The sequence below is a fragment of the Hermetia illucens genome, chromosome 3 (genome assembly GCF_905115235.1).
Source record: "Hermetia illucens chromosome 3, iHerIll2.2.curated.20191125, whole genome shotgun sequence".
In the NCBI taxonomy this organism is placed as follows: Eukaryota; Metazoa; Arthropoda; class Insecta; order Diptera; family Stratiomyidae; genus Hermetia; species Hermetia illucens.
In genome coordinates this window covers 151671647-151688371 of record NC_051851.1, presented here as the reverse complement: position 1 = coordinate 151688371, position 16725 = coordinate 151671647, and the positions used below count along the sequence as shown (strand labels likewise).

Sequence of the window (16725 nt, the reverse complement as noted above, 5' to 3'; positions counted from 1 at the left end):
ATGTCTTCTTTAGGAAAACACTTTTGAACTGCGCATAATTCCTCATAGATAGCAGCTTTCTTCACTATACACGGAACATTTGTGATACTCCTTAACCTGAACAGAAATCATGCTGTCAAAATCCTGCCCGAAACCGGCTCCCAGGTTAAACATTCGCGTCTGCCACCACTTGGCTTTTCAGAGTACAACATTAAAAGGGAGAAGACTATTCTCCATAGTCCCACCATCTTATTTCGCTTAGGCCATGAATAGGATAATGACCCTCCATTATAGAGGAGACCAAACAATGATACAATCTAGAGGGTAAAACAAACGGGAATGGAAGACTAAATCTTTAACCAAGCATTCTCTGTCTACCTAGATTCAGTGGTAACTAATAACCACAATGAACTAGATGAAATTCATATGAATCATCTGTCGACAGAAATTCTGGGGGGAAATTATGTGGAAAACCTGCGAAGCCCGGGGGTAGACTTATGCGGACCTACCTACTTTTCCCTTTCTTTGATGATATATTGTTGAAAAATATAATAGCAAACGCCTAACAGATGAGCAAAAGGCGAAGCTCGACAAGTTCGAAGAAAAACACAAGCGGAGTAAAGTGTGCAAGAGGGCGGACCCTAAGTAATTTCTGCAGAAAAGTAAGCAGCAATAGATGGCCAACAAGCCACGAATTGCGAAATCCTTCGTCGTGGCCAGGAGCCACTTATGTGTGGCGTTGGCAGATGAAAATTTCGTTAGCGACTTGCGCCGGAGGTGTGGACTAGCGTTGGCCAGGCTGTCGGATGTGGTCACTGAGCATCTCCTGGACGTCTCTGCTTTCTTTTCAGGTGGTCCGTGGGTTCCACGTTATAGCTTGCGAGGACCAATTCTCCATGGACATTCTCCGTTTGTTCCTACGAATGTGTGAGTAGTTATCAAGAAGGAGGAACCCCAGACGAACAACCAACATCCCTTGCGCCGTATAAATGGAGAGTGCCTGTAGGCACTGGGAAAGGTAGACTACAAAGTGCGGTTCGGGGTCAGGAACGCAAAAGTGAAAATGTTTCGCTCCGCAAAACCGGACGAGCTGTTGGAGGAGATGAGGATTGACGTTCCGACGGGCACTGACGAGCTCCCCCAAGCAAACAGATCATGCTGAGGGTAACGCAGTTGAATCTGCAACACTTGAAGTGCCCCCTGACTAAGCTGTTTGTCTTCCTCCTAGAGAAAGATGTTGATATCGCACTAGCACAGGAGGCTACCGTACTATCAAAGGGCTCCGAAGCAAACATTATAATTTATTCCACACCATAAGAGACACTGATCAAGTCAGACCTAGAGCATGTGTCCTCGCGAGCACGACCGATCAGCTCCACCAGAAGAACTATACCATTTGACGACCACCATTACCAGAAGGCCAACCTGTTGATCGGCTGCGACACTAATGCAAGGCATACACTTGGGGCAACTCGAAAATCAGTGAAAGAGATGCGTCATCCTTTGATTTCATTATTAATACCAATCTATCGGTGTGTAACAGGGAGAATACACCAATTTTGACGGTTGGAAGGTCTTTGTTATCACCCTATTAACCGATAATGGGATTGTCAGGGCGGAGAACTGAAAGGGTCTGATCAGAGATCCTTCTCAGATCATATTTAGATACTTTGCAGTCTAATACTTGCCGCAGAGGTTTCCAAATCCCTCAGAGACCCCAGAAGGATCGACTGGAGGAAATTTGGTCAAGTTATCAAGAACAAGCTCACTGGTGCACAAATTGGGAAGATTGGCACGGCAGACGAACTGGAGTCAAGAGTCGCAGCTCTGGAAAAGCACTTTCAAGGCTTGTGTCCTACTAAATATAGCAAGAGGACACTACCACCGTAATGGAATGAAGATTGTCCAGGCTCGGGAAGCTGTACAACATTTACTACAGGCATAAATATTGGCCACATAAGGAGTATTTGAGAAAGTGCAAGTCGGCCATCAAGATCGCCAAGAGGTGGTGCATGGCAAAGGCTCATCATTTGTGCCAAGTCAAGGAGAATTTGGAACGCCTATAACACGGGTACTTGGCCTATAGCGGGCCATGCTGTCAAACTGCACATATCTTTTGGGATTGTCCAAGTCTAGCTAGAGCCCGATTACGGACACTACGTAAACCATTCTTTGAGGACCTCCAGAGAAATTTCTAGCTGCAGAGTGGAAGAACTGCTTTCTTTCGTGAATGCTCCGGGCTGGCTCTGAAGAACTGAGACGGCTGGACTCTGCCTCTTTGCTCTCACAACAGCAGTCATGAATTTAGGAGTTTGTGGCTTTCAAAATGACGCACCACAGCACTAATTGGGCTCCTCGGAGCGGCCACGGATAGCTACCTACCCATACCGTCGAAGACGCCTCCCTCATAATTTTTCCATGATGGGTGAAACCCCATATCAATCGCAGATATCCTCATTTCAGATGTGATCAGTCATCTCTAAACCCAGTTGTAAGTTGATAGCATGAACAAGGTATGTCTTCTGATTTAGTCTTGAAAATTCTTCTATTCGAATGTGGGCGTGTTATATGCGAATGGTTACAATAACTCCCAACGTAGACGAGGAGATTTATGTGCTGTAAATAGAACATTACAATTACTTTAAAATTTTATGTTAGTAAGAACTTTTCTGTACAAAATTTTACAGGGCGGCCGATAGGAGGAGAACGACACTACTTTTTTTTTGGGAATTTGGATAAGTAAAAAACGAGAACCCATTCCGTTGTATGAGCCTTAAATATTGTAAATGCTCATTCAACTCAATTTCAGAACTCTACGCTCTACCATGCAAACGCAACACAAGCTAAAATATGTACAATTCGGGTGCGTTGACACCCCTCTCCCAATCTACCAAAACTAAATCAATGCGCAAGTGCTTTTATATAAAAAATTAGTTTATTTTCGTAAAATTCCTATCTATGGGTACATATTTTCATGATGAAAACAACTACAAAAACACTTTAGATTGTTCTCATTTTCTAACTTAAATAAAGAGTGCGTCGTGCTCTCTGATCGTCCGCATTACTACACAATAATATTTTTCCGCTTTTCTTTTCAATTAAAATTTTAAAATTGAAATTCTTAAAACCTACAAAATAACAATAGCGAGTGAAAGGGGGAAAAAGAACGAAAAAGGTTCAACAGATCGTATGTGTAGACGTTGGCTTGTATGCAGATATAAAAATCAAAAATCAATGAGAGAAAAATATGGAGTAATGCATTGAAATCATTAGCACGCAATTTTGAACTATGTTATAAATAAATAATATTCTAATATATGTATATGCGACTCGAGGTCGGTAAATAAGCATTCCATTTTATTTCCATATTATTTGTGTAACCGGGGTAAAAGCTACTCGGAAGCCGAAAAGAAACACCTCAACATTTGTTTTTCTTCAATTTATCTTTACACATGTACAAACTCTTTAGACAGTTCGCTGTTTTCTTCTCCGTTTTTTATTCGTTTTATACAAATGAAAACTATTTTGATGGTTGGTTTTATTCATCTTGTTCTGGAAGATATTTCGCACAACATCAACATTACCGTCGAAAGGTGAAACCTGAGGTGCCATCCGGCCCGCGCGGCATTCGTATAATACCTTCAGAATTTCGTATTTGATGATTATTCAGGTTTGTGCTAGGCTGTAGGAGTTTATCGCTAATTGTTGGTGCTGCTGTCCGATCGCTGTTCGGATCTATGATCTCGCTAGACGAAGGAGATCGTACTGAGTTGACCATGACCTGCGATATCGCACTCCTGGGCGAAGAGGAAAGATAAATGTGATATTTTGCCGTACGTAAAAAGAAAGACTTACTCTAGCTCATCTTCAGGATTCTTAGCGGATCCTAAGATTCTCAGTCTTGCTTTTGCGTATTCCTGTTCGCGTTGCTGTAGAGTCTTTATGGGAGCTTTAGGTTTAACTTCGCTCGATTTTGCATCGTTTGATTGCTGTGTTGGCCTACGTAGGATCGTAACGGCCGGTTTCGGCGGCTGTGTGTAGCTGTTGCCGTAGAAATCATCAGGCGGAATAACCATTCGTTGTAAACCATTCGGAAGTGGTACTACTGTTGAGATGTCAATTTCTCGTCGTATCTGATGAATCTGATTGTTCAGCTGTAAAATGAAAGGAAATTACTTAGGATTTTCTCATTTCAGATGATGTACAAAAATAAAACAATTGTTCTTCCTATTCTCTGAACTAGGACATTGAATGTCGTCAAGGAAAACTATTTCAAGAGAGACTTCTTATCTTCCTGAAGAAACCGACGGCTTTAGAGGGCTAACTTAAAGTCCAAATCCGTATAGACTACTCGTTGTCATGATCCAAACTCTCGATAGCGAAACCTAGTGGCAGAGAAGCTCGTACCTTGGGTTAAATTCTTCTATCGCCATTCGAAGTGAAACCCTTCCTATTTATGTCGGTAAAAATCAAGGAAGGACAATCTCACAATTCCGGTTTGTTTTCGTCATGGAACCCGCCACGCTGAACATCCAATTTTCAGGTCCTAAAAATTACATCTTTTTCAAGAATCTCATAGAGAGTCTTACGACCGACCCAATAAAGAGAAGAGAAAGAGCATATGGCGCGTTTTGAAGACTAAATTGAGGAATTTAAAAATTTGGGATCCTTGTTGTTATCAGCCAACAGTGAATTGCGCTTCTTCGGGGTGCTGGCTCGAATATCTAAGACAATGTATATCGTCTTCCGATAATGGGGGAGAAGACGTGGCATAACACATTAGGATCGCATCCGAATTGAGTTCGTCTACGATCGACATGTGGTTGTACATATCGTAGAAAAATTACTAGAAGGATATCCTCGATGAGGGGATGGACCGAAGCAACAGCCCGGCGATCGCCCTCCCTGCATCGGAGAAGGTGCTAATAGGACCCCAAGCTAAGGTGGAACAGCATACGCCGAGGACTGCGTGGCCAATGGCGAGCTTGGTGTTTAGTATGCGAACTTTGAATACCTTGGGCACCTTCAGGCCCTGGTGGCCGGGCCAGTCAGGGTGGGCATTCTTCCTGGACTACTCGTGGGACCAAGACATGGACTCAATTCTCAGAAAACAAAAACGAAAAACGACGATAGAAGAAGAGGGGGTGATACCAAGCGCATCATCGGAGAAAGAGCTGCTGGCCTCCAGCCAGGAGACAATAGCCGTTGAGAGCAGTACACTAGGTGCCAGCCGTAGCACCGTTGTGCTGAAACCAACCGCAGGGACCTCCCGGAGCGAGGCGGCAGATGGACTAGTGGCTTCCAGCCTGGAATCCACTCTGGTCAAACTGGGTGAACCTGAAACCCTCAGCGTCGAGGGATCCATCCAAAGCGAAAACCGACAAGAATGTCGGTCGCCGGAAACCGGCTAAGAAACGAAGATCCACTGGTGTCCTGCTCAAGAGCCAGTACCAAAGGCCATGCATATTCTCAGCAAGATTGCTAAGAATAAGGAGGCCGGTACTGTCGACGAGCGGGATGAAAAAGACCTCGCTAAATACCAGGCGATTGTTGATCAATACAATAGCAAACGCCTGGCTGACGAGCAGAAGGCAAAGCCCATCGCTCTGAAACGCAATCGATCTCAAGACGAGGTCGAGCAAGATAAGAAGCGGAGCAGAGTGGGGAATAAGCATTATCCGAAGGAAATTGCCCTTCAGCGACGTGGCCAGGAGCCACTTACGTGTGGCGCTGGCGGATGGCAATTCTGCTAGCGGCAAACTAGCGCTGGAGGTGTTAACCAGTGTTCTCCTGAACACCGGAGGCAAACACCCAGGACTTATCCCCCACTTTGATTCCCTTCGGGTGGACCGTGGGTTCCACGTAACAGCTTGCATAGCCCAGTTCTCTAAGGACTTTTTCGGTTCGTGCGTCGCTAAGATCAGCGAAACCTGGGAGGACGTAAAGCTCAAGATCATCCCTTACGACGAGGTTCCCAGAAGACCGGTCGCTCGCATCTGGTTGTCGAAGAACCGCATGGATAACGACAAGCTCGTCCAATTCCTGCGCCTTCACAACCCCGGATTCCCATGGACGACTGGGTTGTTATCAAGGAGCAACAACCTCAGACAAATAGCCAGTCTGTACTACTCCATATAGACGAGGAGTGCCTGGAGGCACTAAAAAAGGCCGATTACAAAGTCTAGTTCGGATTCAGGAATGCAAAGGTAAAAGTGTTCCGCTCTGCAAAACCGGACGACGACCTAGATCCAAACGACGCCACCAACGAGCTGTTGGAGATGACAATCGACGGGGACTGAAGAACCCCCACGCAAGTAGATCATGCTGAGGGTAACGCAGATAAATCTGCAGGACTCGAAGTGCGACCTAGATCCAAACGACGCCACCAACGAGCTGTTGGAGATGACGATCGACGGGGACTGAAGAACCCCCACGCAAGTAGATCATGCTGAGGGTAACGCAGATAAATCTGCAGCACTCGAAGTGCGCCTCAGCTAATCTGCTTGTCCTCCTCTTAGAGGAAGATATCGACATCGCACTAACAGAGGAGCCCTGGGTCAGAAGCGACCGAACCATCAAAGGGCTCCAAAGCAAATATTTTAATTCATTCCACAGCACAGGAGACGCTGATCAGAATGGACCTGGAGCATGTATTCTTGCGAAGAAGAGTCTGCACGCTTTCCTATGCCCGGACCTCAGTTCCAGCGACCTAGTCGTGGTCAAGCTGGAGCAGGCGGAGGAAGAGAGCGTGTATATTTCCTCAGCTTACATGGCTCACGACCGATCAGTCCCGCCAGAAGAACTACAACATCTGACGAACACCATAGCAACAAAGAAAGCCAACCTGCTGATAGGCTGCGGCGGAAATCAACGAAAGAGGTGAGTCATTCTTTGATTTTATTATTACTTCAAATCTATCGGTGTGTAACAGGGGCAGTACACCAACCTTCCATTTCCCCTGCTCGGAAAACTGTGACGGTTGGGAGGAGGTCCTTGATATCACCCTGATAACCGACAATGGGATTCGTAGGGTGGAGGACTGGAGAGTGTCTGACCAGAGATCCTTCTCTGATCACAGTTGGACACTTTTCAGTCTAGATCTCGCTGCAGAGGTCTCCAAGCCCTTTAGAGACCCCAGGAGGATCGACTGAAGAAGGTTTGGTCAGGTAATTAAGAACAAACTCTCCGGTGCGCAAATTGGTAAGATTAACACGACAGACGAACTGGAGTCAAAGGTCGGGGCTCTGGAAAAGGTATTCGATACCGCCTTTAAAGTTCCGTGCTCTACTAAATACAGCAAAAAGACCCTGCCGCCGTGGTGGAATAAAGATCTCTCTAGTCTCAGGAAGGTGGCCAGAGAAATCTTCAACATCTGCTACAGGCAAAAATACTGGCAGCCATACAAGGACTGCCTGAAGAAGTACAAGTCGGCCATCAGGATCGCTAAGAGGCGGTCTTGGTTGGACTATTGTCAGAACATCGAAAGCACAAGTGAACCCGCGAGTCTCAGTAAGATTATGTCCAAGTAACATAAGAGCCCATCCTTTCTTAAAAAGTCGGAAGGCTCCTGAACGGAATCTTTTAGCGAAACCTTGCAGCTGCTGGTGCAAAAGCACTGCCCCTCCAGCGAGAAGGACTGTGAGTCAGAACCTTGCTTGGAGGGTTTGTGGCCACCCCAGCTGTGCGAGACTATCAAATCGGTAAATACCGAGGATAAGATCGGCTGAGCTATAAACATCTTCGCATATAAATCTCCAGGCCCAGATGGCATAATGCCAATCATACTTCAGAAGCAGCAGGAAAGGGTTGTGCCGTGGCTTTTGAGATTTACCGGAGCTGCATCTCTTTAGAATACGTGCCAAAGTCCTGGAGGCGCGCACGAGTGGTTTTCATACCCAAAGCGGGCAGGCACGGTCATGAGTCCGCGAAGGACTTTCGATCAATCAGCCTACCTCTTTCGTGCTGAAAACCCTAGAGCGCGTCCTGGACATTCACTTTTGGAGGAAACGCCTTTCTCTAAGTCCCTGGATGCCTACCTCAAAGGAAAATCCACAGAAACCGCCCTCCACGAGGTAATTGGCACGGTTGAGCGGTCGCTGCAGTACAAGCAGTGTACCCTTGCTGCCTTCTTAGATATGGAGGGAGCTTTTAACAACGTTAGTACCAACGCCATCAACGAAGCCTTGACCGGTATTAGATTGGAGAGGTATCTCACGCCTTGGATTATATCCATGCTAACTAGCAGGATAATCCAATCGGATCTGGGAGGTAACCACTTGACCACAGCTGTCCAGGGTGGCACCATCTCACCGGTGCTCTGGTTAATAGTAATGGACAAAATGTTACGTACATTGGACAGCAGCGGAGTGAAGGAGGTGGCGTATGCCGACGACTTGGTGATATTAGTATCAGGGATGTTTCTGTTCATTATGATCCACATCCGTCGTGTCCGGATAGCTGAGTAGTTAGAGCACAAGGCTGTCGTACGGAAGGTCGCGGTTCAAATCTTACTGGCGGCAGTGGGATTTGTATCTTGATTTGACGTCGGATACCAGTCGACTCAGCTGTGAATAAGTACTAATAATAATCTCGGGCGAGCGTAATGCTGGCCACATTGCCTCCTACAGTGTTCTGTAGTGTACCGTTCCGGTCTTGAATGAAGTGCTCTAACACACTTCAAAGCCCTGATCCAATATGGATTGTTATGCCAACGGTTATTATTATGAGCGACATCATGGTAGGAGCGTTGCGAAAAGTGTGCCTCTGGGCCGCAAGATGCAGACTCAGCATAAACCCAACCAAAACGCAACTGGTGCTATTCACCACCAAGACAAGGATAACTGAGCTCCATCTACTGCGGCTATTGTATGGTGGCGGTCTTTGAGGAAAAAATACAATAGGATGAAGCTTAATAGGATTCAAAGAACCGCGTTTGCAGGTGCTACTGGGTGCTGGGGCTCTGCAGTCCTGCTCGGCAAATGCTCTCAATGTACTCCTGCATCTCCTCCCCCTAGACCTCCACATTAAATACGTTGCAGCGTGCAGTGCCCTCAGACTACGTGAGTCCGGATTCTGGGCAGCGAAATCCTACGGCCATAGCAGCATCCTAGACGAACTACCTCGGGAAATCTGGGCATCCCCCACGGACTATGACACACGCAAGCTGAACTTCACGAGAAACTTTGCTGTGGACCTGCCAACCAGAACAAAGTGGAAGACCGGCGGCGTGTTGCAAGGTTATGACTCAGTATTCTTTATCGACGGATCAAAGATTGCCTGTGGAGTCGGCGCTGTGGTTTTCTCGAATATACACAGTGTATCCAAGTCGTATGGTCTCCCAGGTTTCGCCAGGGTATTCCAGGCGGAAGTACTGGCGATATTATAAGCCTGGGCTTATAACATAGCCCGATCACGAGAGCTATTGTACCAGACGCGTGCAAATGCATTCAAGATTACGGCGGTATGCACGGGGCACTGGCCCAATGGGGGCCATGCCGCCAGGCTCAGCATACCCTATAATGCACACTGCCGAAGCTGCGGAGAAGGAAGGGAAACCAGGGAAAGTCAGGCTACGGACACTGGGTAAACCACTCTTTGGGGACCTCAGAGAGATTTCCAGCTGCAGGGTGGGACAGTTGCTTTCCTTCGTGATTGCCTTCCTGCTCCCATAATAGCAGTCACGGTCTTAGGACTTTGTGACATCAAAACGGCGCACCAAAGCGCTAATTGGGCCCCTCGGAACGGCCACTGAAACCTACCTTACCTACCCATGATATTAAGCTGATTTGTTTGAAGTTCTTTGAATTTAAATAGCCACTTTTCCCAGGCTTACGAAGATAACTTTAACTTTCTGTCAAGAGGAAGGCACGTAGCCCAGAACAAGACATCTTCGAAAAATATTTCTTAGAAGTTGCTCTTAGTGTTCGATATCCTCCTTTAGCTGGATAGATGCCATCCATGCCAGATGGTTTGAGGTACTCAAAGGACAATAGAACATAGCAGCTTCCCTTTTTTCATTGGTATCCACCGCTTTCGTAATGCCTCAATTCTCCTTCCAGCCCTTTGGAGTTGAAAGATTTGCAGGAGCCGCAAACTTTTATCTTCTACTTCTGTTGTCTATTCTCCCGGATGATGTACTACAAACAGAGTTTTTACAGATCCGACCTTAGAGGTAATTTTTTGAGAATTGCGTGTCCTAAGTCCGCATCAACAATCAAGACCTAGGACCCTGCAATTTTCAAAAAAATATTTCAGCTCTGGTCAAGCTTTGGTCAATAGTATGGGCGGATTTGCGCTCAATGTAATTCGTAGTAATGTTGTGTTCTGCGAATTATATAAAGGAGCACTTCCCAGAGCAGAGGTGAAGCAGTGTCTGACGATTTGCCTCTGTCTTGGTAAGAAATCGTAAAGCCGTCATCGCTGACCCTTGAGTTTCTGAAAGTTACATCCGATTTTCCATCAGAGTCCAACTTAGCCGATTTATCCCTTTTAAGGTTTCTACACAACCTTGAAGTCTCTCTTTCGCGTTCCAGTTCCTCACAGTGTCTTCTAAAAGACTCCCGTTTGAAACGTTTGACGAGCCCCTCATACTCACGCTGTGAGTTCCGAAAGTTTAACCAGTCTTCATTATAATTGCTTTTACAACCCCGCCATGCTATTACCTAGCATGCTGGTCCCAAGCCCAGGTAAAGGAGGAGGGTTTTAGGAAGCGTAGTTTGTATTATACTCAGTAAAACAAAAATAAAGTACTGAGATCAGGAAAAGAAATAAATAAAATATAGTCGGAGTTACTCCACTATGTTAAATCCTACCTGACCTCTCTTGGTCCCGCGACAGGTCGAAAAAGAAAATGCATCCAATGTCGTTAGGAACAACATGAGTATCAAGCTTTGGAAAAATTTTAGGGCGTCTACCTCGGCCCTGTGAAAAAATGAGCAAGGGTTCTTGATGTATGGACGGCGTCAGGACGTAAGTTAGTTAGTCCGATCAAAACAAATACGTGCCTGCACGTTGAATATTGGCACCCTATCTGGAAAGACCGAGGAATCCCGAAAGATCTCTTCGAAAAATGGGGATTTATAATTGCGCTCGACAAGAACGCCAACGTGGTCTCTCGATGCAAAGACCTTAATATTCATGTAGGTGAAAGGGCAGACGGCAGCACGTGCCATGGGGGAAAAGAGAGTGGAGCACGCAATTAGGGTGGCGTGCGTATAGTCGATTTTGCGGACATCCATAAACATGCGCTTGTGAATACATGGTTCATCAAGCGATTGTCCCATCTTCCTATATTTTATAGTGGGAATAGTAAAAACCAAATCGACTATATCCTCATAAGACGTTCGAGAGAAGAATTTTTGGCCCCCTACATGAGGATGGACGATTCCGTAGCCTACATAACGACGAAATCTATACGCGATACCACGACCGTCTGATTGTGGATAAAATCCGGCTCAACAGGTTGGCGTGGGCGAATCACTTAATCCGTATGGATTAGGATGATCCAGCCCGGAAAGTCTATAACGGCAATATCTATGGTAGAAAAAGAAGACGAGGCAGACCCTGCCTAAGATGGAGCGATGGCGTAGGTCAGGACCCCAGACAGTCTTTAGGGATACGGAATTGGTGGATCTCGGCGCAAAACCGGAATGTCTGGAGTTGCTTATTAAGGCAGGCCTAGACCAGATACCGGTTGTTGCGTCGTTGATGATGAAGACGATTCGTTCCTGCTCCCGAATAGGATAAATTCTGAAAAGAAGGAAGAATACGGTGGAACTTCTCTGGATACCTGGCGACAGGGTAGAGGGAAATAGAATCTCGTGGGCCCTACAAAAGAGGGTTCAATTTTTCCTTCTTTCACACCGAGACGGGACTGCTATTACACTTCGAACAAGCTTTACATAGGGACATCTTGCAGAGCCTAAATGTCACTTGAAACACGAAACTTTTCCTGTTAGAACGAGATAAATACACAAAGATGATTCTATCGAAAACTAGGAAGATATGCATTGTTTCCGATTCCGCCTTAGTTCTGGCCACTTGTGCCAATACCACTGTGAACAGAGTGAGCGGGATTCCTTCTAGCCAGCTATCCAGCTTTTGATAAGAAGGGACGACACACTCTTAATATGATTCATGAAAAATAAGAATTTACAGAAACTGAAACGGAATAACGCGCTAAAACCTGTTACGAGCTACTACTGAAGCAAGAAAGTATATAAAGCCTAAAGCACACCTCCCGTCTCAATACCTGAACCGTCTCATGTAAAAGTGCGGATTTAACACTGAAATATGATATTCAGGAAGGCAATACTTGGGGAAAGAACCTGATTATTCAAGATTTGTAAGAAACACGACAAAATACCGTCCGGGCGCCGTAGGCTCCAATGTGAGTGCGAGGATTCAAGGGGAAGCTGGCAAAACGGGGATTCTGCATTTTACCGTCTTTTCACTCTCTCGCAGCTGCAAAAATCACAAAACCATTTGTACCACGAAACACGACCGAGGAACCCGTAACTGTAACTCGTCTCACCGGAGGCTGCTTGCGAAAGAGCGAGTTTTGTAGGTTAAGTAATAAATCAAAGAAAACTCAACACCGAAATGTGATTTGCTTGTCGCCACTAAGCGCAGGTGTTCACTAATTCGATCTTCCGAGTAATTTGCTAGCGCGAGGTTAAATGTCGGATTCGACAAATAAAGGAAAACTCAACTAATCGCCGCACACGGATAAGAAATTTCCAAGAAAAGAATTGACGTTGATCCCTTGAAAAGATCCAGACCAAACACTCCACTTGCAACAACTTAAAGCCATATGGCAGCGAAAACTAATAAAATAAATCGACCGATGTGTCCGCGACGGGGCCAGACAAACATTTCAATATTCTTACCCTGGTGTCATCAATTTCTTCCCAATTGTCCAGAACATCGTCGCCGTTTGACATGTTAACTCGATAGACCACAAACACACGATTCGGGTGATACGCGTGCCTTTCCGAATTTTCTTCTTACAGTGATGCTTCCCGTCGTAAATGCATTCAAAAGAGGGAAAAGAATTGCAAGCCGCCGCCACCAACAATCAAATTTAACAAACAGCACACGCAGAGCGATATTCACAGCTCTCACCCGATTGACAGATGATGGACATTTGTGCTAAATTGTGTGCTAAAATCGTACGATCCAAACTTTGTCGGAGACTGTGCGTGAGGGGTAGATCTTCATCAGCAGGTATTCGGAGAACGGAGATCTAGACTTAATGGATTTATTATGACTTCAGGAGAATTTTCTTGAAATCTGACTACCTGGACCTTTTGGAAATTTTAGTCAAAATCGATTGTCAGAACCCTGCACGCAACCTACAGCAGTTCATCGCAACCACCCCTGACAGACGTCACTCCATGCCGTCTGGACCTGTCAACTTTAGTACTAGCGGCTGCGATTGTGAATTCCGCTCCTGTGTCGCCAACACCTCTCGTGAACCGATTCAGTAACTCCACCTTTCGAATCGAAAGATTTCACTCGGTTGATCCCGACCGGCATTGATTGTTTATAGAATCTCGTAAGTAGTTTGCCAACTGTACGTCCCGTCTAGTGTCTATCCGCAGGAACCTACCCGTGCTCGATCGACGTGCAATATGGTGCCCCGGACGATCCGCCCGTCGCAAGGTGACAGACAACGGCGACCGACGACGACGACGCCGGGTACAGAAAAAAATCCGACTGAATGGAATAGGCCGTGAAAAAGCGATCGATAATTCCTACAAATCTTGGCACATATTTTAGCAGTTTTCTCTTGTTGATATTTTTCCAGTAGACAGTCAATCTATGGAACTTTTACTAACTTATTGAATATCATTATATATTTTAGTTGGCTTAATTGTAAATAAGACAGTGTGCGTGTGTTATAACCCTAATTATGGAGAAACCTCATACGGAGGAGCAAATTGGAGGCTTCGCCCCGCGACGCAGAAGTGGAAGGAGCAAAACGCAAAATTTATCATTTGAGGAGTTATCTTTGGAGGATGCTATGAAAATTGTGCGTATGCCCGTAGTGCATTTATTTTAGCTTTTATGCAAGTTTTATTTATCACGTTTGCCACATTTTTATGGTTTTTTCAAATGCTTTTCGTGCACGTTTATTTTCAGTTACAGCCTTACTAAATTTAACATATGGCACAGTGATAGACAACACATTGCTTGGCAATTGTTAGAATCCAGTCAGCTTCGTTTGTTGTAGTCGCTATTGGGAGTACCTAGAACAAATCAAATCCCTTAACCCTTGTAGCATCTGCGAAGCAGTATTGAAAACTGACTTTCACGTTGCAGCACCAGCCCTCAGAGTAGAAATAACATCGGAGGAAACCAAGTTTAGACACTCTTTCGTTGCGGCAGGTCCCCTTTTTTGTCCTCATGTGCTTTCAAACCTGTATATTGGGTTCCCTAGCCGAAGATATGAATATTCACTGTTCCGAGTGTCCGATAACGAATGTTTGCATTGTAGTATTAACGTAAAGACAACCGGAGCTTCCGCACCCTTCACCAAGCAATCAAAAATATCTACAAACAGCTGATTTCTTAGTTGCTGTTTTTGCGTCAAGGAACCTAGAAGGGAAAAGAAGGTGGTTAAACAAAACCGTTGGCTAATGCCCCTAAAACTAGGAGAGCTACGGAGGCAACTCTTACGCTTCCGCAAAAGAAAGCATCATCAGCGGCGCAACAACCGGTATCCGGTCTAGGTCTGTCTTAATAAGGAACTCCAGACACACCGATTTTGCGCCGAAGTCCACCAATTTGATATCCCTAAAAGCTGTCTGGCGTCCTGGCCCAGGCCAGCGCTCCATCTTAGGCAGGGTCTGCCTCGCCTTTTTCTACCATAGATATTGCCTTTATAGACTTCCCGGATGGGATCATCCTCGTCTATACGGATTAAGTGACCCGCCCACCGTAACCTATTGAGCCGGATTTTATCCACAATCGGAAGGTCATAATATCGCTACAGAATCGTCCATCCTCATGTAGGGGACCAAAAAGTCTTCAGAGGATTCTTCTCTCGAACGCGGCCAAGAGTTCGCAATTTCTCTTGCTAAGAACCCAAGTTTCCGAGGAATACATGAGGACTGGCAAGATCATAGTCTTGTACAGTAAGAGCTTTGACCCTATGGTGAGACGTTTCGAGCGGAACAATTTTTGTAAGCTGAAATAGACTCTGTTGGCTGCCAACAACCGTACGCGGATTTCATCATCGTAGCTGTTATCGGTTGTGATTTTCGACCCTAGATAGGAAAAGTTATCAATGGTCCCAAAGTTGTAGGCTCCTATCTTTATTCTTACCTTTTTACCAGTGCGATTTGATGTTGTTGGTTGGTTGGTTTTTGGTGCTGACGTTGCCACCATATATTTTGTCTTGCCTTCATTGATGTGCCTGCTCGATCTGGAAGAAGGCAGTTTGCACGTCTCGGGTGGTTCTTTCCATGATGTCGATATCGTCAGCATAGACCAGTAGTTGGATGGACTTGAAGAGGATCGTACCTTTTGCATTTACCTCAGCATCGCGAATCACTTTCTCTAGGGCCAGGTTGAAGAGGACGCATGATAGAGCATCCTCTTGTCGTAGACCGTCGTTGATGTCGAATGATCTTGAGAGTGATCCTGCTGCTTTTATCTGGCCTCGCACATTGGTCAGGGTCAGCCTAGTCAGTCTTACCAATTTCGTTGGGATACCGAATTCTTTCATGGCCGTGTACAGTTTTACCCTGGCTATGCTATCATAGGCGGCTTTAAAGTTGATGAATAGATGGTGCAACTGGTGTCCTTATTCTAACAGTTTTTCGATCGCTTGCTGCAGAGAGATAATCTGATCTATTGCTGATTTGCCTGGAGCCAATGATGTTTTGGGCGTACGGGACTATCCGGCCTAGCAAGATAGCGGAGAATATCTTATAGATGGTACTCAGCAGCAGATACCTCTATAATTGCTGCACTGCGTGATATCCCCCTTTTGTGTATGAGACAGATAATGCCTCGTTGCCAATCGTCAGACATTGATTCGTTGTCCCACACCTTGAGCACAAGTTGATGAATCACTTGGTGTAACTGGTCGCCTCCATATTTAACCAATTCTGCTGTAATTCCATCGACTCCTGGCGGCTTATGATTTTTAAGCCGATGAATTGCACAGACTGTTTCTCCTAAACTTGGTGGTGGCAGTATTTGCCCGTCGTTTTCAGTTGGCGGGACCTCCAACTCGATTTCCCTCTTTATCTCGGCAGGATGAGCAACGAGGTGTATAAGGCTTCATCCGGCTGACTCATTGGTAAACTTCCGCGCCTGGTACGGGTGCTCCTTGTACTTTTCTAGTTTACAGACTTGTTGGTTCCCAGGCTACTTTTTTCTGTCTGTGAAGTCAGAGTTCGTGATAAGCCTCTGCGTGTGACTACGTTCTTTGAGAATGCGACATTACTCGGTATGTGGCATTCTTCCGTTCCGTAGCTAGCTTGCATTCAACGTCAGACCAGCCGTTTCGACTTTTTTTGCGGCATCCATTTCCCTCTTAAAGGTGTTGCGGAAAGCTGTGTTGTGGATGGTTTCAGTATTTACTCTCACCTGATTGTCAAAGGAGATTGTAGCTGGTGTCGTAATTCGAGCTCGGAGCACCCTGCCAAAGAGAGTGGTCCGAGACTATATTGGCGCCCCTATATGTTCTGACATTCATCAAGGCTGAGAGGTGGCGACAATTTTCAATTTGGTTGA

The 16725-nt window shown here is 45.7% G+C and overlaps 2 protein-coding genes across 6 annotated transcripts in view; one reads left to right on the top strand and one right to left on the bottom strand.

Annotated features, from left to right (window-relative positions):
* Positions 1-2892: 2892 nt before the first annotated feature.
* Positions 2893-13417, bottom strand: LOC119650750 (SUZ domain-containing protein 1). Of its 2 annotated transcripts, XM_038053841.1 has the most exons (4): positions 13278-13417; positions 12867-13222; positions 3835-4133; positions 2893-3776 (listed from the first exon to the last, which is right to left on the bottom strand). In XM_038053841.1, the coding sequence occupies exons 2-4, from the start codon at positions 12918-12920 to the stop codon at positions 3560-3562; spliced, it is 570 nt and encodes a 189-aa protein (XP_037909769.1). In that variant the 5' UTR covers positions 12921-13222; positions 13278-13417; the 3' UTR covers positions 2893-3559. The 2 variants fall into 2 exon arrangements, with proteins under 2 accessions (XP_037909769.1, XP_037909768.1); XM_038053840.1 differs by lacking the exons at positions 12867-13222; positions 13278-13417 and adding an exon at positions 12344-12784.
* LOC119650749 (interferon-inducible double-stranded RNA-dependent protein kinase activator A homolog) overlaps positions 13396-16725 on the top strand; it is a 25345-nt gene continuing 22015 nt past the window's right edge. Inside the window, exons 1-2 of one of the 4 annotated variants that reach the window (XM_038053839.1) lie at positions 13396-13534; positions 13844-14011. In XM_038053839.1, coding sequence (XP_037909767.1) covers positions 13892-14011 — 120 coding nt within the window. In that variant the 5' untranslated portion in view covers positions 13396-13534; positions 13844-13891. Of the gene's footprint in view, positions 13535-13684; positions 14012-16725 lie in introns of those variants that run through there. The other 3 variants (XM_038053836.1, XM_038053838.1, XM_038053837.1) reach the window with 3 other exon arrangements.

Coding starts and splice junctions, on each gene's coding strand:
- LOC119650750 (XM_038053840.1), bottom strand. CDS start 12,415: ATGCAGAATCCCCGTTTTGCCAGCTTCCCCTTGAATCCTCGCACTCAC. Junction 4,134..12,343: donor GAGCCTACGGCGCCCGGACG/GTATTTTGTCGT, acceptor TTCATTTTACAG/CTGAACAATCAGATTCATCA. Junction 3,777..3,834: donor AATCCTGAAGATGAGCTAGA/GTAAGTCTTTCT, acceptor CTCTTCGCCCAG/GAGTGCGATATCGCAGGTCA.